Source organism: Panthera leo, chromosome F3 (assembly GCF_018350215.1).
Source record: "Panthera leo isolate Ple1 chromosome F3, P.leo_Ple1_pat1.1, whole genome shotgun sequence".
Lineage (NCBI taxonomy): Eukaryota > Metazoa > Chordata > Mammalia > Carnivora > Felidae > Panthera > Panthera leo.
In genome coordinates this window covers 21539365-21564908 of record NC_056696.1, presented here as the reverse complement: position 1 = coordinate 21564908, position 25544 = coordinate 21539365, and the positions used below count along the sequence as shown (strand labels likewise).

The window sequence follows — 25544 nt, the reverse complement described above, 5'->3', positions numbered from 1 at the left end:
TCAGGTGCACGATAATCTTAATTACATAAACAAATGTATCTCTGTGGATGAAGACGCCTCCTGCTTCATCCCACTCATCTCGCGCAACTACATTACTAGAGAATTCTTCAAAAAAAACCCCACATAACTGAGTACGGCAGTTCCTGAGGTATGCCCTTCAGTTGCTCCCCCACATCTACAGGACAACGTGTAGACTCCTGAACATGGATACGGATCCCCACCACAGGGCCCTATTTCTCTGGCATAGCTTGCCATCCATCAACTCCAGCTCACGTGCTGCCACAGAGGCAGAGCCACTTAACATTTCTCAAATTCGAGATGTTTTATGTTACTTTTCCCTTTGTCTGGAATGTTCTTCCTTTTGTGTCCAGTTATAGTCCTACTCTTCCTTCAAAGTTCCACTCTACCACAGGGTCATCCCTGACCAGCCTCAACAGAGATGTAAGCACAGTCCTCTCTTTGCACATCTGGCACGTTTTTTTTTTTTTTTTTTTTAACGTTTATTTATTATCGAGAGACAAAGACAGAGCATGAGCATGGGAGGGGCAGACAGAGGAGGAGACAGAATCTGAAGCAGGCTCCAGGATCCGAGCTGAGCCCAACATGAGGCTCAAACTCACAAACTGCTAGATCATGACCTAAGCCGAAGCTGGACACTTAACCAACTGAGCCACCCAGGCAACCCTGGCACACACTATTAAATCCCTACAGCGAATGTGACACAGCACAGGACTGACTTCTGGCTCCATGTCCATCTTCCAGACTATCTACAACGATTTCTTTTAGGGCCCATTCCAGGTTTTGTTTTTGTATCCTGAGATCCTCAGACTGTTCTCAGCACCAAATGTTTGCTGATTAAATGGGAACAAGCATACCTGTACTGGTCTCACCCAAGCCAAGGAACAAGGAATGGCCTGAGCCGGGAGCTTTGTGTAGCAGCACCTGCAAGAGATGATCACAAACCCCAATATTCCATCATGTTTTAAAACTGCATTTTATGGAATCTCTAATCCACTCTTGATTTTAGCTGTTTACAGCACTTCAGACTATTTTACTCATGCATCTTTAAATTAATGCCTTACACTTTAAAGCATTCTAAGTAATAAAAATTTTAAACATCATAGTCCTTGAAACCCATGCAATTAAAACATAGGTAGGAACAGACCAACCTTCATGCTATATAAATGCAATTCTTAGCATCACCCCAAGAATCATTTTCTTAATAAGAGATTGTTTTTTAGAGTCTCATGGTCCATTCAGATTCAGTCATGTGAAAGAAGACCTAAGAGATTATAATCCCAACGTGAAACTAAGGGACCATATGCCAAGTTCATTTGCACTATAAAAAAAAAAAAAAAAAAAAGGGATGGAAGAAAGGAAGGCAAGAGAAAAGAGCAATCTTAACCCCATGCAAGTTTAGCATTAGGAGCATTATGATTCAAAACTTGGTAATAATTTAACCAGATTTGTTAACTCACTTGAGAAACCTTAGGGAGGACTTCTGAACAGTTCCAATATTTCCAAAGTCTGGGTAGAATACTTCAACTTCCTGTTTCCCGAGGACTTGATGGATAATGACCCGATACCACCACTTATCCTCAGAAATCCTGACACAACAGAGATGTCCCGGCTGGATAAAATACTCCGGCATGGCATATCGATCAGAAACCAGCTGATTGGAATAGCAGCGCCTGTAGAATTCCATAAAACAGGGAATTTCAAAGAGGGAGAAAATATCATTTGATGCATCAAGACCAAGAAAGTCTTGGCAAAAAGCAAGGAAAAAAAATCCTCCTTTTTCTGATTGGTTAATGCTTATTAATACCAACTAATTTTATTTTCCTCTTTCTTTTCCAAATCCCTTCTCTTCATCAATAAACTTCTTCACATGGAAAGTTATACACTCATTTTATCTCATATTCTCTGAACAAAATGCAATCCAACTTTATTCCTCAGCACTTCCTAAAATAGACATTTTAAAGACACCAATGGCCCCTTAATTCCCAAATCCAATAGCCTGTCTCGCCAGCTTTCGATATACTTCTTTCTCTGCAGCATAACCCTGATCCTATCCTCTTTCAAACTCTATCCTACTTAGTTTCCAAGACACTATTTTCTCCTACTTCTTCTCTGTCAATAATTATTCTTATATTGGCTCTCTAATTGCCTTTAAAGTTCAGGTTCTCTGGGATCTTACATTTAGGAAGTATAAAATAATAAGAGCTCAGGCTTTGAACCCAGTCACATGAGCTCAAATCGTGACTCCATCATTTACTAGCTGTGTGACTTTATCTTTCTGTGCTTCAGTTTACTTTTTGAGCATGGAGAGGACAATAAAACCTTAGCAAAAATAGATGAATGCTAAGCACAGAGTCCAAATACAGTTAAGTACCCATTAACTATTACTATTCTTTCTGTACACCATCTCATCCATTTTCATATCTTTATACCACTACAAATAAACGATGATTCTCCATCTTGACCTTTAAACTCTGAATCACTTGGGAACTTTAAAACTTTATTTCCAGCTATACAGAGAAGATCCTAGTTGTTCCCCAATTTTCATTCTCCTAATAGAATCCCAAATTTTAACTGAGTATATAGCCATTCAGACTTCCCAGACTCCTTAGCATCTAGATGTGAATACTAAGTCCTGAGCAATGAGATGTGAGAAAAAGTGTGCATGATTAGGATGGTAAATTTTATGTGTACTTTACCACAATTAAAAAAAGTAAAAGTATAGAAATTCTAGCTCATGTCTTTCAAAGAAAAGGGCACATCTCCAACCACCCAGCTTCTTCTCATTCTCCTTCCCACTGGCTGAAATGAGGATCTCATGGATGTGATGGCGAGCTACATGCTGGACCATGTAGATGGGCAACACACTGTCTGGGACAACAAGACAGAAAACACTTGTGTCCCTAACACCAGGGAGCTACCTTATCCACCTTTACTGCTTACATATGGACTACTATGGGAAGAAGAAATAAATTTTTATCTTTTTTAAGCTACTATGTCTTAGGCTAAGTTATGTCTCTGTAACAGTGGCTAAACCTAATCCTAACTATTACTGTCCACTCAACATTGTCAATTCACTACTCCATGGTCACCTTAGATGCACCAGGTACAAACTTCTAGCCCCGGCTAAAACCTACTCAATCTCTAAAGTCAACACAGGTTTCATATTCTCCTTTTCTCCCTCATCCTTCTCAACCCCATTCTTGTCACCAAGACCTGACAACTACTTCCCCAAATTTTTTCCAGTTTCTTTCAACTCTCACTCTCTTACCAAGACTAGCATACTAATGGATGCTCTCCTGTTCACTCACCCCATCTTCCACACTGCAACGAGAGTTATCTTGCTAAAATACAAACCTGTTGATGCCCCTACCTTCTTAAACCTTCAGAGGCTCCACACTGTCTACAGAATAAGTCAGAATTCCCGCCCATGGTGTTCATACTCCAGCTCTTCCCCAGTATTCCAGTTTCACATTCAGTCACTGTCACCCAACCTCATGCAGCGGTGCTTCACTTCCCTATTTCTTGCTCCCAGAACACCACGCTACTCTGTTGTCAACAGTGGCCTTGGTGCCAGCGATTGGATCCACACATACCCACTCACACCTTTTTGACTGGCAAATTCTTACTTGTTTTTTAAGCCTAGCTCAAATATCTCCTTTTGTGAAGCTTTTTTCCACCTTCAACAGGCAGAATTACTGCCTCATGCAGTACCCCACTTATCCGCTCTCTGTATCCCCAGATAATCGTGGTGTTCACAAAGGCAAAGACCATGTCTGTCTTCTCCTCATACTGCTCATGCCCAAATCCCAAGCACACAGCAGATGTGGTATTAGTAACAATAGCAGCAAACAGGTGAGCTAGACTCCATTCTAAGTGCTTGAATCTTCCCAACTCTGTGAGGCAGGTAGGAGTACTATCCCTACTTTGGAGATAAGGAAACTAGGCCCAGAGTTAAAAGTAACTTCAAGGCCATAGAGCCAGTACGTGTGCTTTAAAACATGTGCTAAATCTTACAGGCATACTGGAATGGAATATATAATATTTTTACTAAGTGTTTATTATGTGACTTACATTATACCAGGTGTTCTTGGGTGAGAGGAGTTTATAATGCAGTAAAATTAGATTAAAAGATGGAATGCTCTTGGATAAATAAATACATTATTCTTATATACGACATCAATGTAAAAATAAGACACTATTGTTCATGAATAAATCTAAAGTGACTGCAAATGTACACATTTTACAGGGTGTTTTACTAAGAAAGGACATGATATTTCGGCAGATAAAAGAGATTAACTAGAGTAGTCGTTCTCCAAGTGCAGTTCACAAACCCCCAGGACTGTGATGCCCTTTTAACAAGTCCATAAGGTCAAGACTAATTTAATATTTTAGTGTTACTATGAAAATAGTTATTTGCCCTTTTCACTGCATTAACATTTGTAATGAAGGTGTAAAAGCAAGGTGCCTTAGCCAAATCAAGGCAGTGTCACCAAACTTTACTAGCAGTCACTTGTCACCGCCATGCACTCACATTAAATAAAAGACAAAGAAGAAGAAAAAAAAGAGGCCAATGTCACGTAAGAATGTCCTTCATAAACCAATAAAAATTAAGTATATTAAATCTCAACCACTGAGTGACCATCTTTTCAATATTCTATGTGACAAAAAAGGAAGTAATAGACACATAAAACACTTCTCAAGTTGTCTTAAGAAAAGCAATTATGCATCTGAGAACTGAACTAGCTGTTTTGTGGAACATTTTTACTTGGAAGAGGAACTAGACATTTTTTTCATGGAACATCATTTTTGCTTGAAATGACTACTATCAAACTATGTTTATTCAGACTTGAGTATCTGATGCACATTTTCTCAAAAATGAAGTGAGCCCGTCACTTCAAGAAAAACACTGACAGTATTTGTCATCAATGTTAAAATTCAAGACTTCCGAGTGAAAATTTAGATTCTGGAAATGTTGCATCCACTACGAGTTTGACAGCTTCCTAATACGTAACACTTTGAGATCAGTGGTGATATTAAAGAATGTGATTTTTTATACTATGTGATGAAATGTGTCAACATTTGGAAGACCTACATAACTCAGTGAACCAGTATTTTCCAATGCATGATGTTTTGAAATTATACATGAAGGTAAAAGATGCTTTCAGGGCTGGTTACACTGAGTGCCTTATGCTTGCTTTAATGTTCTGCTATTGCTGTCTTGAAATACTTAATAATTTTACAACTTGGAGACTTGCATTTTAATTTTGCACTGGAACCTGAAACAGCATAACCAAACCTGAATCTGTTCAAAGTACAAAGGAAGACCAATGAATTTTAACAGCAGTGTATGAAAAGTTCAAATTCCACATTGCAAACAATCTTTAAGAAACTACCACTTGTCAAATTTTGGAATGTTCACAAATTTCCTTAAATATCAAAGATTATTCACAAATTTCTGAAAAGGCTACTAAAATAACTCCTTTTCCCATGAGGACAAAGGGGAACCGTCTTGCAATGTAGGTGGGAATGCAAACTGGTGCAGCCACTTTGGAAAACAGTATGGAGGTTCCTCAGAAAGTTAAAAATAGAACTACTTTATGATCCAGAACTTGCACTACTAGGTATTTACCCAAAGGATACAAAAATACAGATTCAAGGAAGTATATGCACTCTGACGTTTATAGCAGCATTATTAACAATAGCCAAACTATGGAGAGAGCCCAAATGTCCACTGACTGATGAGTGGATAAAGAAGATGTAGTATATATATGCATAGAATATATATATGCAATGGAATATCGTTCATCCATCAAAAAGAATGAAATCTTGCCATTTTCAATAATGTGGGTGGAGCAAAAATGTATTACACTAAACAAAATAAGACACTCACAGAAAGACAAACACCATATGATTTCACTCATATATGGAATTTAAGAAACAGATGATCACATGGGAAGGAAGAAAAACAGAGAGAAACCACAAGACTCTTCAATACAGAGAACAAACTGAGGGTTAATGGAGGGAAATGGGTGGGGGATGGGTATTAAGGAGGGCACTTGTGATGAGCACTGGGTATTGTACGTAAGTGATGAATCAGTGAATTCTACTCCTGAAACCAATATTACACTGTATGTTTAACTAACTAAAATTAAAATAAAAATCTGAAAAGAGGGGTGCCTGGGTGGCTCAGTCGGTTGAGCATCCAACTTTTCATTTTGGCTCGGGTCATGATCCCAGGGTTGTGAGATTAAATCCCACATCAGGCTCCATGCTGAGCTCAAGATTCTCTCTCAAGATTCTCAAGATTCTCTCTCTCCCCCTCTGCCCTTCACCCCCACTCACATGCTCTCTAAAATAAAAATAGGTTTTTTCGGCAAAAGAAAGAAAATACTCCTCTTCACAACTATGCATCTGTGTGACCAGATGTTTTCATACACTACAATCAAAACAACGAAGCTCAAGACATTAAAGATGAAAGCAGACATTAAAATCAAACTTTCCCCTATTAAGACAGATAATAAAGAGATCAGCAAAAATGTAAAATAATGTCACTATTCTAATTTCCAGAAAGTAGTTACTGTTCATAGAAATATGTCATTTATATCCACACAAATGGACTTACTGTTTTTTTAAACAAATTTTTTTTACATGCTGCAGTTTTAATTTCTAAGATAAATATCAGTAAACAAAAGCTCTCAAGTCCTTAACTGCTAAAAGCTCTAAAACCAAAATGCTGACAAGCACTGATTTAGAATGAGATAACATGAAAAATACATTGAAAACAACAGATTCCTACCGCATTTCAATCATCATGTCTTCAAGTAACTCTGATGAATCCCTGCTATAGATTCGGATGTAGAATTGACTAGGAGAGATGATATACTCCACAAAGACCCCCACAAGGGTACTGGTATCTAATGGTGGCAGTCTGCATAATTTCTTGTCCCGTACAGCATCTGGTGGGATATCATGGTTTGCAATTGCCAGGCTGAGCTGTGACTTGTTAACTTCCACTTGCTACAAGTTAAAAAAAGAAATAAAAGAAAACTTTGGGTGAAATTTCAAACTCTATGATGACATTTCCCTAAGTATATTTCATGAGTCATCTTTATCAGAATCACCTGGGAAATTATAAAAACAAAGCTTCTTAGGCTTATTCCAGACTTACTAATTCAGAATACCTAGAAGTGGGACCCATAATTATGTATTAAAAAAATTCCCTAGAGGGGCGCCTGGGTGGTTCAGTCGGTTAAGCGGCCGACTTCGGCTCAGGTCATGATCTCGTGGTCCGTGAGTTCGAGCCCCGCGTCGGGCTCTGTGCTGACAGCTCAGAGCCTGGAGCCTGTTTCACATTCTGTGTCTCCCTCTCTCTGACCCTCCCCCGTTCATGCTCTGTCTCTCTCTGTCTCAAAAATAAATAAATGTTAAAAAAAAATAATTAAAAAAAAAAAATTCCCTAGAGGGTACTGGGTGGCTCAGTCAGTTGAGTGTCTGACCCCAGATTTCGGCCCAGGTCATATCTCATGGTTCATGACATTGAGTCTCATGTTGAGCGTGGAGCCTGCCTGAGATTTCTCTCTCTCTCCCTCTGTCCCTCTCCCCAGCTAGTGCTATCTCGAAACTTAAAAAAACAAAATTCCCTATCATCAAAACAGTATGGTATTGGCACAAAAACAGACACTCAGATCATTAGAACAGAACAGGGAACCCAGAAATGGATCCACAAACATATGGCCAACTAATCTTTGACAAAGGAGAAAGAATATCCAATGGAATAAAGACAGTCTCTTCAGCAAGTGGTGCTGGGAAAACTGGACAGCGATATGCAGAAGAATGAACCTGGACAACTTTCTTACACCATGCACGAAAATAAACTCAAAATGGATGAAAGACCAAAATGTAAGACAGGAAGCCATCAAAATCCTTGAAGAGAAAGCAGGCAAAAACCTCTTTGATCTTGGCCACAGCAACTTGTTACTCAACACGTCTCCAGAGGCAAGGGAAACAAAAGCAAAAATGAACTACTGGGACCTCATCAAAATAAAAAGCTTCTGCACAGCGAAGGAAACAATCAGCAAAACTAAAAGGCAACCTACAGAACAGGAGAAGACACTTGCAAACAACACATCAGATAAAGGGTTAGTATCCAAAATCTATAAAGAACTTATCAAACTCAACACCCAAGAAAACAAATAATCAAGTGAAGAAATGGGCAGAAGACATGAATAGACACTTCCCCAAAGAAGACATCCAGATGGCCGACTGACACATGAAAAAATGCTCCACATCACTCATCATAAGGGAAATACAAATCAAAACCACAATGAGACCTCACACCAGTCAGAATGGCTAACATTAACAACTCAGGCAACAATAGATGTTGGAGAGGATGTGGAGAAAGGATCTCTTCTGCACTGCTGGTGCGAATACAAACTGGTGCAGCCATTCTGGAAAACAGTATGGAGGTTCTTCAAAAAATTAAAACTAGAACTATCCTATGACCCAGCAATTGCCCTACTAGGTATTTATCCAAGGGATACAGGTATGCTGTTTCAAAGGGACACATGCACCCCAATGTTTGTAGCAGCACTATCAACAATAGCCAAAGCATGGAAAGAGCCCAAATGTCCACCGATGAATGAATGGATGAAGAAGATGTGGTATACAAACACACACACACACACACACACACACACACACACACACACACACACACGGAGTACTACTCGGCAACCAAAAAGAATTAAATCTTGCCATTTACAATATGTGGATGGAACTAGAGGTTATTATGCTAAGTGAAATTAGTCAGAGAAAGACAAATACCATATGACTTTACTCATAGGAGGACTTTAAGACACAGAACAGATGAACACAAGGGAAGGGAAGCAAAAATAATATAAAAACATGGAGGAGACAAAACATAAGAGACTCTTAAATAAAGAGAACAGAGGGTTACTGGAGGGATTATGGGAGAGGGGATGGGCAAAATGGGTAAGGGGCATTAAAGAATCTACCCCTGAAATCACTGTTGCACTATATGCTAACTAACTTGGATGTAAATTTAAAAAATTAAATTAAAAAAAAATTCCCTAGGTGATCCTTACCTACATTAATATATGAAAACTGCCTTATGAAATTAAGAGTCAAAAGTATGTTATACAACTGCCCCATTCAAAATTGAAAATATGGTACTTTAAATATTCAGGCTAAACGAAGACAGTCTTCCTACCCAACCCTACCAACAAAGGTAACTTTAAAGAATAAATTTCACACTAATCTTCCAATCAACAAGTTTCTCAGGGCACCTAAGTGGCTCAGGAGGTTGAGTGTCCAAGTCTTCATTTCGGCTCAGGTCATGATCTCACAGCTGTGGGATGGAGGCCCACATTGGGCTCAGACCTGAGCGTGGAAGCTGCTTGGGATTCTCCCTCCCTTGCTCTCTCTGATCCTCCCCCATTCACATGCTCACCTGCACTTTCTCTCAAAAACTTAAAAAAAAAAAAATTATTTTTTTATTTTTTAATTTTATTTTTTAAAATTTACATCCAAATTAGTTAGCATATAGTGCAACAATGATTTCAGGAGTAGATTCCTTAGTGCCCCTTACCAATTAGCCCATCCCCCCCTCCCACAACCCCTCACATAACCCTCAGTTTGTTCTCCATATTTGAGTCTCTTCTGTTTTGTCTCCCTCCCTGTTTTTATATTGTTTCCCTTCCCTTATGTTCATCTGTTTTGTCTCTTAAAGTCCTCATATGAGTGAAGTCATAAGATTTTTGTCTTTCTCTAATTTCACTTGGCATAACATCCTCCAGTTCCATCCACGTAGTTGCAAATGGCAAGATCTCACTGTTTTTGATTGCAGAGTAATACTCCATTGTGTGTGTGTGTGTGTTGTGTGTGTGTGTGTGTGTATATATATATATATACATATATATATATATATATATATATATATATATATATATATATATATATATATATATATATATATACACACACCATGTCTTCTTTATCCGTTCATCCATCAATGGACACTTGGGCTCTTTCCATGCTTTGGCTATTGTTGATAGTGCTGCTGTAAACATTGGGGTGCATGTGTCCCTTCGAAACAGCATATCTGTATCCCTTGGATAAATACCTAGTAGGGCAATTGCTGGGTCATAGGGTAGTTCTATTTTTAGTTTTTTGAGGACCCTTCATACCGCTTTCCAAGGTGGCTGCACCAGCTTGCATTCCCCCCCCAAAAATTGTTTTAAATAGAGTTTCTCAAACATTTTCATTCTAAAATCTATTATTTTCCTTTAGACTTTTCTCTCACCCTCTAGAAAATATGTAGCAGTCTCTTGAAACAAAATGTTTTCCTTCCATGAAAGAAGCCAGTTACAGACGATAGAAGAAAAGAAGTGTAAGCAATTAATTCCTTAATAACAACAAAATAAATAACAGAAGATGAGAACACAAAAAAGGAAAATTGTGTGTGGAAACGTAATGAAAAAGAAAAAATAAATACACCCTATAATTGAGCACACGAGCAGGGGCAATTTGCAGCAATTATTGAGACATATAGCTAAAACAAAGCTCCTCAAATCTTCCCTCTGAAGCCCTTAAGGGTTTTCCAGCCCACATTTTCAAAAACATGGACAGACCATTGGCTTTATCATCCTGAGAAAACTGGCAAATCTTCAAACCCATCTGAAAACTTTAAAATGAGAGTTGAAAGTTAGTTATACAAAAGATTGAAAACAAGAATAAATGCTGTATAAGGTGATTTCAGACCAAAACTCTGCTCTCTTCTAAAAAATCATGCATCTAGAAACAAGATTTTCCTGAATAGAATTTTGATGTAAGGAAATACTCATTTAGGGGCGCCTGTGTGGCTCAGTCACTTAAGTGTCTAACTTCAGCTCAGGTCATGATCTCATGGTTAGTGAGTTCAAGCCCCACATTAGGCTCTTTGCTGTCAGCACAGAGCCCACTTCAGATCCTCGGTCCTCTCTTTCTGCCCCTCCCCCACTTTCTCTCTTTCTCAAAAATAAATAAAACATTAAAAAAAGAAATATTCATTTAGTTACTTTCCATAATGCTGATCTCCAGTGTACAAAGTCTTTACACCTACTCACCAGCTGTAAAGGCTTTACCACCAGATTAGGCTTTTTGCAAATCTTCTTTTCTGGCTCGTTAGGGTTTTTAGGAAGACAATCCCAGGCAGTCTCCTTGATAGCAGCAGTAGACAGTGAATTTCTAGGGGGACTGGAGACACAAGCTTTGACTTCTATTTTCTTATCTGTTTGAACTAAACATGAATTTTTGACTGATGAAATGGGTTCATCTGAAAAAATCAACAGAGTAGTCTGTGGATAGCCATTATAGTAATTTGTCTAACTGTTACAAAGCACATTCTATGGCCCAGGCACTGGGCAAATAATGACAAATGAGAGATACGAACCTAACTTTATAGACCTTTCAGTATGGAGAAACGAAAGGAAGTTCTAGATGGGAACAAATCTTAAATTACTTACAGTGGCAGGGAAAGGGCAAGTTTCTTGAACTTTGGTTAAAGGTTTTATTTTTCAATATCCTGATTTCAATTTACTTCCTGCTCAACTTTTGCAGTGAATATGCATAGTTACTTAATGTATTAATGTGACTACTGAATATCCCATAATATAATGCCTTAATTTTTAGGGGATTACCAAATCAATCACATATTGTGTTCAAATTTACATGTGTATGATGATTTTAAGAGACTGACACCTTAAAACAGACCCAGATAGACCTAAAACCATAGTGGCTCCTACAGAAAAACTAGTAAGTGCACAAAGATGGAGGTACAAGAATGTTTATCACTGTATCTTTTATAATGACAAAAAATAAATACACTCTATATGTCTGTCAACAGGAGACTAAATCAATTATAATACAGTCACATAAAAGAATTATATGTAGTTAAAAAGGATGAAATAAACTTACATATGCTGATATGAAAAAAACATCCATAACATACGAAGCATAAAAAGAACTTATGTATATATATACAGAACACTATCTTATGCAAGAAAATTCTACATGTAATAAATAACTATGGTATTATACAAGAGGTCCAGAAAAAGACCTATTAAAACAATTACTAGTTACCAATCTACCTTACTGGAATTTTTAAACAAATATTGCTTTTATAATTTTTTAAAAAATCTACGTATGCTTACATATTCATTGAAAAAAATCTCAAAGACCAATAAAAATTCTAACAGATTTTTTCAGGGAAGTAAAATGATGGGAAATATTCACTTTCAACTTATTAAAATAACATGAGTTATTTATACATTATTTATAACTCATGTTATTTTAATCAGAAAAATCAACAAAGTGGGTATGTATGTATCAAAGATACATTGATATTCTGGAAAAAAGTTGCTATCCATCAAAACCACTTTTAGAAGCTTATAAAAATACAAGGACAGTTGACCCTGAACACTGCAGCATTTAGGGGCATCAACCCCCAATGCAGTAAAAAATCTGCATATAACTTTTGATTCCCCCAAAATTTAACTACTAGAGCCTACTGCTGACCAGAAGCCTTACTGATAATATAAAGAGTTGATTAACATATATTTTATGTATGTATTATATACTGTATTCTTTTTTCCCTCCATTAGTTTATTTTTTTAATATGAAATTTATTTTCAAATTGGTTTCCATACAACACCCAGTGCTCATCCCAACAGGTGCCCTCCTCAATGCCCATTCTTAGAATAAAGTAAGCCAGAGAAAAGAAAATGTTAAGAAAACCATAAGGAAGAGAAATTACATTTACAATATTATACTGATTTTACCATAAAAAATCCACATATAAGTGGACCTATGCAACTCAAACCCATGTTATTTAAGAGTCAACTGTACCTTACACTACTATAATTTGGCAACATGTTACCACTGAAGGAACAAAATAAAGAATACATGGAACCTCCCTGTATTAGTTTTTAACGGTATATAAGCCTACAATACTCTCAATAAAAATTTCAAAAGAAAAACCCAAAAAACAAAAATCAAGTGCCTTAAATGCAGTGTGGTATCCTGGAGTGGATCCAGAAACAGAAAAAGAACAATTGTGAGAAAGCTGGTAAAACCTAAATAAAATCTACAGTTTAGCTAATAACAGTATATCAGAATTAATTTCTTAGTTTTGATAAATGTATCATAGTAATGTAAGATGTTAATATTAGATGGATGAAAGGCACAAGAGAATCTATAATATCTTTGCAACTTTTCTGTAAACCTAAGATAATTTTTAGGATTAGGTTTGAAAAAGTTTGTTTAAAAAACAAATACATGTGCTAGGTTCCAATGCACACCCATTTACCAAAAATGTCCTTGTATTTCTAAAAAGCTCTCTGATACACAGCCAGAGTTAACAACCACTGATCTAGCACTTCCCCATCAGATCACTGTTTCAGAAAACTGGTTTCCTCAAAGTTATACAAAAATCTGGATAATGAAGAAAGTATATTTTAAAAAGTCAGATAGATGGTCTTTATTAATAATACCGATTAGCCTTATTACAATAAGTATCACCAGAAAGGTCATCATATACAAAATGTTTCCAAGGCTAATGTGTAATCTGTCTGGTTCATATGCTTACAATAAAGAATATTACATAATCATGCTTTATTTCCTTGTCCTTACAAAGACAATTAAAAATCAGGTTAGCATCTCCCAGCATACTCCAGGCCCATACCCACTTCAGCTACAGACAACTCACCGACACCCACTATGCAGAGCACTCTGGGAACTCCCAACCCACACTCATTTCAGCTCCAACTGTCCCTCCAGTATGAAGAGCACCAGGATCCCCTGGTGTGTACCTGCTTCAGCTCCGGCCATACCACCAGGGTAGTCCCAGCACAAAGTGCCTTGGGACACCCAGCCTGTACCTGCTAAAGATTAAGCCAGACAGCCAAAGCTGCCACACACACACAGTGTACATAGAGGATGTTCTGCATAAGGCAATTCCTTCAAGTCTAGGAGTAGTTATTCCACCTAATTCATAGGAAAACACAGAGCGTCAAATAAAATGAAACAGAATAACATACTTCAAATCAAAGAACAAGACAAAACCTCAAAAAAGAACTCAACAAAATGGAGATAAGCAAACTATCTTATAAATTCAAGATAATGATCATAAAGATGCTCACCTGACTTCAGAGAAGAGTGCATAAACTCAGTGAAACTTCAACAAACAGATAATATAAAAAAGAGCCAATCAGAGCTGAAGAATACAGTAAATGAAATGCAAATTACTCTAGAGGGAATCAACAGCATATCAGAGGATGCAGAAGAATGGATCAGTGATATGGAAAACAGTAATAGAAAGCACCCACACTAAACAGAAAAATGTGTTTTCAAATGAGGATAAGTTTAAGAGAACTCAGATAAGTTTAAGAGATCTCTTGGACAATATCCAGCATTCTAACATTCATATTATAGGGGTCCCAAAGAGAGAGAGAGAGAGACAGAGAGAGAGAGAGAGACAGCACACACACAGGCGCACAGAAAAATAACTTGAAAAAATAATAGCTGAAAACTTCCTTGACCTGGAGAAGAAAACAGACGTCCAAGTCCAGGAATCACAGAGAACCCCAAACAAGGACGCAAAGAAGTCCACATTAGTTAAAATGTCAAAAATTAAAGATAAAGAGAAAATCTAAAAAGTAGCAAAAGAAAAGCAACAAGTCATGTACAAGGGAAGCCCCGTAGGAGTATCAGCTCTGATGGGAATTGCATGGTATATTCAAACTGATGAAAGGAAAAGAAAACAGTAACAAAAAATATTCTGCCCACCAAGGTTATCATTCAGAATTTAATAAGAACTAGTTTCCCAGCAAACAAAAGTTCATCATCACCAAAACAGACTTACAAGCAATGTTAAAGAGACTTCTTTAAGTGGAAAGGAAAAGACCATAATTAGAAGAAAATTATAAAAAGAAAAAAGTTCACAAGTAAAAGCAAACAGAGAGTAGTAAATCAATCTCTTATAAAACTAGTATGAACGTTAAAAGACAGAAGTAGTAAAATCGATGTTATCTAAAAAATTAGTTAAGGGCCTCATGAAATAAAAAGATACAAAATATGATATACACAAAACAAAAATGTCTATTTTTAGAATGTGTTCAAACTTACCATCAACTAAAAATATAAAATAGACTGCTACATACACAGGATGTTATATATGAGCCTCATGGTAATCACTAAACAAAAACCTCTACCAGATACACAAAAAATAAGGAGAAAGGAATCCAAGCATAACACTGAAGGAGGTCATCACAAGGAGAGATAGAGAAGAAAAACAGAAAACTATAAAAACAACCAGAAAACAAAAACAAAATGGCAGTAAGTACATACTTAACCAATAATTACTTTAAATGTAAATGCACTAACTGCTCCAATCAAAAGACAAGGGTGACTGAATGGATTAAAAAAAAAAAAAAAAAAAAAAGACATCTATAGCTGCCCATAAGAGACTCACTCCAAGCCTAAAGACATGCAGACTGAAAGTGAAGACCTGGAAAAACTTATACCATGCAAATGGAAGCAAAAAAAAAAAAAAATTTTTTAAAGCCAGTGTAGCAATACATCAGATAAAATGGACTTTAAAATAAAGACTGTAATGAGACAAATAAGGGCAGTGTATAATGTTAAAAAGATCAATCCAACAAGAAAACAGAGCCATTGTAAATATCTACACACCCAACACAGGAGCACCTAAATACATTAAGCAAATATGAAAAGACACAAAGGGAGAAACTGATATTAACACAGTAATAGTAGGGGACTTTACCAGCTCACTTACATCAATGATCAGATCATTCAAACACAAAATCAATAAGAAAGCAATGGCTTTGAACAACACATTAAACCAGATAGACAATATATACAGAACATTCCATCCAAAAACAGAATATACATTCTTTTCAAGTTTTTTCCTTCTCTATATCACGTTAAGCCACACAACAAGACTCAATAAATTTAAGAAAACTGAAATCATATAAAGCATCTTTTCCAAACACAACAGTATGAAACTGGAAATCAACTACTAGCAAGACTGCAAAAAACACCAAAACATGGAGGCCAAACAACATGCTATTAACCAAAAAAATCAATGAAGTAATTAAATAGGAAATAAAAAAAAAAAAACAACAAAGACAAATGAAAATTAAAATATAATGGGGCCCCTGGGTGGCTCAGTCGGTTGGGCGTCCAACTTCGGCTCAGGTCAGGATCTCGCGGTCCGTGAGTTTGAGCCCCACATCGGGTTCTGTGCTGACAGCTCAGAGCCTGGAGCCTGATTCAGATTCTGTGTCTCCCTCTCTCTCTGACCTTCCCCCATTCATGCTCTGTCTCTCTCGGTCTCAAAAATGAATAAACGTTAAAAAAAAAAAAATTTTTTTTAAAGAAAATGAAAATATAATGGTCCAAAATCTTTGGGATGTAGCAAAAGCAGCTTTAAGAGGGAAGTTTATAGGGATACGGCCCTATCCCAAGAAACAAGAAAAATTTCAAGTAAACAATTATTCTTACATCTTAAGGAACTAGGAAAAGAATAAACAATGCCCAAAGTTAGTAAGAGGAAGGAAATAATGAAGATGAAAACAGAAATAAATGAAATGGAGCCTAAAAAGTAACAGAGTAGATGAATAATGAAAGCAAGGAGGGCCTGGGTGGCTCAGTCGGTTAAGTCTCTGACTTTGGCTCAGGTCATGATCTCACGGTTTGTGAGTTCAAGCCCCGCGTCGGGCTCTGTGCTGACAGCTCAGAGCCTGGAGCGTGTTTCAGATTCTGTGTCTCCCTCTCTCTCTGACCCTCCCCGTTCATGCTCTCTTTCTGTCTCAAAAATAAATGAACATTAAAAAAAATAATAACAATGAAACCAAGAGCTGGTTCTTTGAAAAGAGAAACAAAATTGATAAATCTTTAGCCAGATTCACCAAGGGAAAAAAAGAGGTTTCAAACAAATAACATCAGAATGAAACACAAAACAACCAACATCACAGAAATACAAAGGATTATAAGAGAACACTACAAAAAAATTATATACCAACAAATTGGACAACCAATGGACAACCAATTAGAAGAAATGGATGAATTAACTAAATCAGAAAGAAACAGAATATATCAACAGACCAATTATTAGTAACAGAATTGAATAGGTAATCAAAAAACTCCCAACAAATGAAAATCCAGGACTGGATGGCTTCACAGGTGAAGTCTACCAAACATTTAAATAATTAACAGCCACTCTTTCGAACTGTGCCAAAAATAAAAGAGGAAGGAGAGCTTCCATATTCATTCAATGAGCAAGCATTGCTCTGAAACCAAAACCAAAGACATTACAAAAAAGAAAGACAGACAGACAGACAGAAAGTGTGTGTGGGGGAGGGGGGGGAGAGTGAGAAAACTACAGGTTAATATCCCTGATGAACATACAATGCAAAAATCCTCAACAAAATATTAGCAAACCAAATTCAACAATATATTAAAAGCATCATTCACCACCATCAAGTGGTGGGATTTACTCCAGGAACGGAAGAGTATTTCAATATCCACAAATCAATCAACTTTATATATCACATTAACAAAATGAAGAGATAAAAACCATATGGTCATCTCAACAGATGCAGAAAAAGCATTTGACAAAATCTGACATCTGTTCATGATAAATTCTCAACAAAGTGTATACAGAGGGACATAATTCAATATAATAAAGGCCATATATGACAAACCCACAGCTAACATCAAAATCAATGGTGAAAAACTGAAAGACTTCTTCTCAGGAACAAAAGAAGAATGTCTACTCTTGCCATTTTTATTTAACATAGTACTGGAAGTCCCAGCTACGGCAATCAGAAAAGAAAAAGGCATCCAAATTGATTATGAAGAAATATAACTGTCTCTACTCACAGATGACATGATACTATATATACAACACCTTTAAAACTCCACCAAAAATCTATTAGAATAAATGAATTCAGTAAAGTTGCAGGATACAAAATTAATATACAGAAATCTGTTGCATTTCTATACCATAATGAAGCAAGCTGAAACAAATTAAGAAAATGGTCCCATTTACAACTACACCAAAAAGAACAGAATACCTTGGAATAAATTTAACCAAGTGAAAGTTCTGTACTGTGAAAACTATAAAACACTGATGAAAGAAAATGAAGATGACACAAATGAAAAGATATACCATCCTCATGAATTAGAAGAACCAATATTGTTAAAATTTCCATACTACCAAAGCAATCTACAAATTCAATCCAATTCTCATCAAAATACCAATAGGACTTTTCACAGAACTAAACAAACAATTCTAAAATTTATGCAGAACCACAAAAGACTCTAAATAGCCAAAGCAATCTTGAAAAAGAACAAACCCAGAGGTATCACAATCCCAGCTTTCAAGACATACTACAAAGCTATGGTAATCAAGAGTATGGTACTGGCACAAAAACAGACACACAGAGCAATAGAAGAGAGAGCCTAGAAATAAACCCATGCTTACGTGGTCAATTAACCTATGACAAAGGAGGTAACAATATACAATGGGGAAAAGACAGTCTCTTCGTGCAAAAGAATGAAAATGGACCACTTATACCAAACACAAAAATAAACTCAAGACAGATTAAACACCTAAATATGAGACCTGAAGCCATAAAGCTCCTCAAAGAAAACATACGCAGTAATCTCTTGGACATCAGCCTTAGCAATGTATTTATGAATATGTTTCCTCAGACAAGGGAAACAAAAGCACAAATGAAATATTGGGACTACATCAAACTAAAAACCTTTTGCATAACAAAGGAAACTATCAGCAAAACAATAAGGCAATCTCCTGGATGGGAGAATATATTTGCAAATGATATATCCAATAAGGGATTCATACCCAAAATATATAGAGAACTTCTACAATCCAATACCAAGAAAACACAAAGAATCCAAAAAAAATGGGCAGAAGATCTTAATAGACATTTTTCCAAAGGCAACATACAGGTAGCCAACAGACACACAAAAAGATGCTGACCGTCAGTAATCATCAGAGAAATGCAAAACCAAAACCACAGTAAGAAATCACCTTATACCTTTCAGAATGGCTAATATCAAGACAAGAAATAGACAAGTGTTGGCAAGGATGTGGAGAAGAGAGAACCCTTGTGCACTGTTGGTGGGAATGTAAATTGGTGCAACCACTGTGAAAACACTGTAAAGTTACCTTAAAAAAATGAAAAATAAAAATAACATATGATCCAGTATTCCACTACTGGGTTATTTGCCCCCCGCCCCCCAAAATGAAAACACTAATTTAAAAAGATATATGCGGGGCACGTGGGTGGCTCAGTCAGTTGAGCCTCCGACTTCGGCTCAAGTCATGATCTCGTGGTTTGTGAGTTCGAGCCCCATATCGGGCTCTGTGCTGACAGCTCAGAGCCTGAAGCCTGCTTTGGATTCTGTGTCTCCCTCTCTCTCTGCCCCTCCCCCCGTTCATGCTCTGTCTCTCTCTGTCTCTCAAAGATGAACAAACGTTAAAAAAAATTTTTTTAAAAAGACATATGCAACCCTATCTTTACTGCAGTATTATTTACAATTGCCAAGTTATGTAAGCAACCTAAGTGTCCATCGATAGATGAATGGATAAAGATGTAGTATATATACAATGGAATATTACTCAGCTATAAAAAGAACGAAATCTTGCCATTTGTGACAACAGGGATGAACCTAGAGGATATTAGGCTAAGTAAAACAAGTCAGACAGAGAAAGACAAATACTGCATGATTTCGTTTATATGTGGAATCTAAACAGCAAAACAAACAAAAATGGAAACAGAATCATAAATACAGAGAACTGGTAGTTGCCAGAGGGGAGGATAACAGGGGAGGAGCAAAACGGGTGATGGGTATTAAGAGGTACAAACCTCCAGTTATAAAATAAATAAGTCACAGAAATGAAATATACAGCATAGGGAATATAGCCAATAATACTGTGATAATATTGTATAGTGACAGATGGTAACTACACTCATCATGGTGAGCACAGCAAAATGTATGAAATTGTCAAAACACTATGTTGTACCCCTAAAACTAATATAAATGGATGTTAACTATACTTCAACTTAAAAAGAAAAAATCAGGTTTGCATCATATTGTGATTCAACTCACCAGGTGGGAGTGGCTTCATATCAGCATCAAACACCAGTAAGTCTTGTTCTCCTTCCCTGAACTCAACACGCAGAATGTCACCAAGAGCTCCAACGAGTTCTGTCACATTTAAGAAGCCCAATTTTTTTGGTGAAAGTTGCTCTTTAAAGATTATCTGTCACAAAAGAAACAAAAATAACATAAAACATTAGATAAATGTAATACAATATATACAGATACATACACAGATTAAAACAATGTCTTAATTTTGTTTTAGTCAGGGGCACCTGGGTGGCTCAGTCGGTTGAGCATCCGACTTCGGCTCAGGTCATGATCTCACAGTCTGTGAGTTCGAGCCCCGCATCGGGGTCTGTGCTGATGGCTCAGAGCCTGGAGCCTGCTTCGGATTCTGTGTCTCCCTCTCTCTCTGCCCCTCCCCTGCTCATGCTCTGTCTCAAAAATAAATAAAAACATTAAGAAAAAAAAATTTTTTTAAATAATTTTGGTTTAGTCAAACTAAATTTGTAAGGGTCAGCAATCTCAGGTATTACAGTAAAGGCTTGTTTCCATATAGGTATAATCCAAACCTAGAGACCTACAACATAAAGCTTCCAGGCCAGTTTCAACTTCCTTTTAAAGTATATGGTGGGGCACCTGGGTGGCTCTGTCAATTAAGCCTCTAAATCCTGATTACAGCTCAGGTCATGATCTAACAGTTTCATGAGTTTGAGCCCCATGTTGGGCTCTGCACTGACAGTGTGAAGCCTGCTTGGGATTCTCTCTCTCCCTCTTCCCTTCCTCCACTTGCTCTCTGTCTCTCTCAAAATAAATAAATAAGCTTTATAAATAAATATAGTATGTGGTACAATGAAGTGAAAATCAGGGTACTTTTACCTCTTGTTCTTAACAATGTCTAATTATAAAGCAAAAGAATAAAGGGGGTACACAAAATACAAAAGTCATAATAAAACTTGGTATTTCTCAGTTTTGAAAGTATTCACTACCATTTTCAACATGCAATAAAGTAATATGATTTTAAAATATTTCCTTAAAATTCTAGGATTTCACCCTAGAAGCTGAGATGAATAAGTAGGTATCAGTGTATCACCCACAATATTGTTTCTCTTGCCTTAGGAAAAAATTACACCAAATAAAAAAATGTATATACAGGGTATATACTAAATATGTTTGGTTTAAACTGGACAGTGAATTGGAAGTTTGCCCTTTTTAGTAAGACCTCCTATTAAATTGTTCAAATTCTTGGAGCATCTGGGTGGCTCAGTCAATTGAGCAACTGACTCTTGATTTCAGCTCAGATAATGATCTCATGGTTCGTGAGTTTGCGCACCACACAGGGTACTGCACACCCTCCCTCTGCCTCTCCCTCTCTCCCCCCTATTCTCAGGCTCCCTCTAAAGAGAAAAAAAATGTTCAAATTGTCAAACTTTTGTCTCCCTAACCAAGGTAAAGCAGTTGAGCTATTCATAGTTCTTTTTCTGTTCCTCCAACTTCGAGCAGGAAATAAACTTTCTCTGACTTAACAACCTTAGGGAAAAATCAATAGAAACACAGAAAGCAAACGCTCTAAAAGAATAGACCTCTAATAGAGGATGGGACAGCTGTATACCTTCTTGTTGATGGATGCTGAGACCCAACTCTACTCTTTATGACTTCTCCCAAAACACTTGAAAAATGAGGGCCAAGTCATGGGCATCAGCCAAGTCATGGTTTTAAACGGTCATTAATATCACCTCTATAACCAATCATGAAAATACCAAGAGAGAAAGGCTTGGTAGAAGACAGGAGACACGTAATGGTAAATGACACTGTATCTCTACTTTTTTTAAAGTTTATTTATTTTGAGGGAGAGTATGTGCACAGGGGAGGGGCAGAGAGAGATGGAGAGAGAGAATCCTAAGCAGGCTCTGCACTGTCAGCACAGAGCCTGACAGAGGGCTTGAACTCACAAACCATGACATGATGACCTGAGCCAAAATCAAAAGTCCAACACTTGACTGACTGAGCCACCCACACAACCTTTATGTCTCTACTTCTTTGCACATTACATATTACGACTTCTTTACCTTTTATGTTCATTAGTCTCTTTAATGGTTTCTTTACCTTGTCTGTAAGTAGCTAGTACTATGAACATGCAAGTCAGTCAAATACAAGACTAGGATGGAAAGGATTTTATTAATTTTTTAATACATGATATTTAGAAGGTTCAAAAAAACATGCAGCAAAAACTAAGTCTCTGGCCCACTCCCAACCCTCAGTGGCCCAGGAGATCACTTCCCTGGAGGTAACCATTATTACCAGTTTCTTGCACAAACCAAAATCACCAGTTTCTTGGGCAACTTTCTAGAAATTGTCAAAACATGAACACACATCATGCTTCAACATATATTTATTGTGCCCATTTTTGCTTTCAGTTAATACAGAGAGAATTCCTTATCAGTACATGAAAAATTGGGTTTTGCTTTGTGATTCTGAAAACCAGTTTTAGTAAGTTGGTTCTGTCCACCGATTGGTATGTCAGATATATTTTTTCCTAATTTCTTAGTTATGCCTCCAGGTTGATAGACTCCCAACCATAAGCAAGGAAGAATTGATGTATTTCTACTCCCACTTTCCTTGATTTCTCTTCCATCTCCAATTTTAGCTATAATATTTCTTCCCTAGAGTTTATATTTATGCCTTCAAATATATGAATATTTCCTATTAACCTGATTTCATTTCCTCACTGTGTGGATTTTGCAGATGACATACTCATAGTGCAAACACTATTTTCTGCAAACTGACAGCTAGATCCAAAGGCTTGGTCAGACTCCTGCTCCATGACTGTAAGTGATGCTGTATTTATGAAGAGGCATGTAACGTCTAGCTGTCTCTTTTTTGATGGTGTTAGTAGCCATTCCTGGTCAATGCCTAGATCCACTATTTTACTAAGAGAAATTGTAGAGTGAAATTGTATCAATTCTTTTTTGTTATTTAGTTGGAACATTTTATAGAGATATGCTCCACTCATCTGCTGCTTGGTTACCCAGTCATACCAGATTATTTGGAAAACAAGGATAAGTGATTGGCTCCTTCTTTTAATCTTTTTTCAAGAAAATAAATTGGTACTCTATCATCCTCCAAGATAACCAATTAGTTTTTAATATCAGAGCAACTCAAAAGTTAAACATACTTGGTGGGTTTCAAAAACACTGCAAGTATTATCATTATTGAAACCTCAACTAACTCAAGTGGATTCCTAAGCCATCCTGATGTGAACCTAGTCATTAATAAGCTTCCTTGCTAGTCTGGAATGACAAGACATTCCAGATTCTGCATATGCAACTAGACTATGCACACAATAAAAATTATCCCATAATTAATCCCATATATTCCATAATTATTCAATGCTCTATACAATACACAACAGTCTCAAAATTGAATAACAGTACTAACATCAATACCATTAATAAAAGCAATCAAACTTTTTTGCCTGTGCTGACCTCTTCTCTTTCTACCATTTTGTGTAATTGTTCTTTATCTACATTGTCAGAGTATATAGCCATTATATACTATATTCTCTCATTTCTAACTCTCATTTGGTCTTAGTTTTATAAGTAACACAGATTAATTCTTCTGTTGGTATCACTCAACAATTCTGGTTATCTGAAGTTCATTGTCCAGTAGACTCCTTGAGAAGGGCTCATCAGAACAAGTTCTTAAATTCTTACATGGTGATAATAGCTTCGTTGGCTTTCTGTAGTTCAAAGTCAATTTTGCTATTTATAAAATCCTTGACCTACATTTTGTTTCCTTGAGTATATGAAATATGTTACTCTTTTCTTCTAGTATAAAACACTACTGTGAAAATATCTATAACCTAATTCTGTCTCCCTTATAAGTCACTTGCTCTTTTTGTTTTAGATGCCCAAAGGACTGTTCTTTAAGTCCAGTAATTTTGGTGTGGGTCATTCTGGTCAACATTCTCACATATGTCATGTGTTCTTTCAATATATAGTTTCACATCTTCCATTTCAGTAAAGTTCACTCAAATTACAGTTTTCAGGATTTGTTCTGTTCCATTCTTTGGTTTTATTACTTCTATATTGGCTCTTCTTGGCATGTTTTCAAAATCTGTTACTTTCTCTTAAATCTTTTTCTTTGTTCATTTTTTTCCAGCATTTTCTTATGAAAAATTTCAAACACAACAAAAGGTGAAAGAGTTAGACAGTGAACATCTACCACCTACCATCTACCACCATAATTATTAGTATTCCACTAAATTTGCTTTATCATCTATCAATACACCCACTTACCAATCCATCTTATTTTTTTATACATTTCAAAGGAACCTGCCCTTCACCCCAAAATAAGTTAGCATGTACATAATTAGCTGAGTTCAAGATCTGTTCGTTTTTTTAAGGTAAAAATTTACATACAGTGAAATGTTTAAAACTTAAGCTTACAATTAAATTAGCTTTGAAAAAGTGAAAGTATTCAAGATCTAGAACATTTCCAACAGTCCAGTAAGTTCTCCCTTTCCCAGAGACAAACAACTCTTTTTCACCAGATTAACTTTGGCTATTTTGCACTTCAAATGGAACACATCCAATAATACTCCACTGTGTGAGATTTCGCTCCACAGCATTTCTCAGATTCATCCATGTTGGTTCATGTGTCAGTAGCTTAGCTCTTTTTAAAATAATTTTTAACATTTTTGAGAGACAGAGTGCAAGTGGGGGAGGGGCGGAGAGAGAAGGAGACACAGAATCCAAAGGAGTAGCTTATCTCTTAATGTTGAATAAGTATTTCATTGTAAGAATGTATCATAATATCTTTATTCATTTTCCCATTGATGAATAATAGCATTTTCAGTTTGGGCTATTAAGCAAGTATAAAGCTGCTATATTATATAGAAGTCTTTGGCGTGAGAGAGGGAGCACAGGCTTTGATTTTTCTTGGGTAAATATCTAAGAGTATAATTCTGGGTCAAAGGGTACATATATAATTATTTTATAAGAAACAGAACATTTTCCAAAGTAATTGCATCATTTTATATTCGTACCAAAAATACAAGTTTACCATCATTTGTGCTTTATGCTATTAATCACTCACATATCTACATCTGTAAAGTGTTCAAATCTTTATGCAATTTAATGGAGTTGTCTGCCTTTCTGTAATGGAGCTACAGAAGGCTCTTTATGTATTCTAGATTTAAGTCTTTTAGATGATGGTTTTAAGTATTTCTTCCGAGTCTGTAGTCTGTGCCTCTCCCAGAGAGAGTTTTAATAAAGCCTCATTGTCAATTTTCCTTTAAACAATTATTGCTACGT

At 36.5% G+C, this 25544-nt stretch overlaps 1 protein-coding gene across 7 annotated transcripts in view; it reads right to left on the bottom strand.

Annotated features, from left to right (window-relative positions):
- TDRD5 (tudor domain containing 5) overlaps positions 1 to 25544 on the bottom strand; it is a 116104-nt gene that overhangs the window by 31182 nt on the left and 59378 nt on the right. For all 7 annotated transcript variants that reach the window (XM_042925114.1, XM_042925113.1, XM_042925111.1 and 4 more), the window contains 5 exons: positions 20236 to 20389; positions 11145 to 11353; positions 6818 to 7038; positions 1479 to 1691; positions 876 to 942 (listed from right to left, as the gene is read on the bottom strand). In XM_042925114.1, the coding sequence (XP_042781048.1) occupies positions 876 to 942; positions 1479 to 1691; positions 6818 to 7038; positions 11145 to 11353; positions 20236 to 20389 (864 nt within the window). The remainder of the gene's footprint in view (positions 1 to 875; positions 943 to 1478; positions 1692 to 6817; positions 7039 to 11144; positions 11354 to 20235; positions 20390 to 25544) is intronic.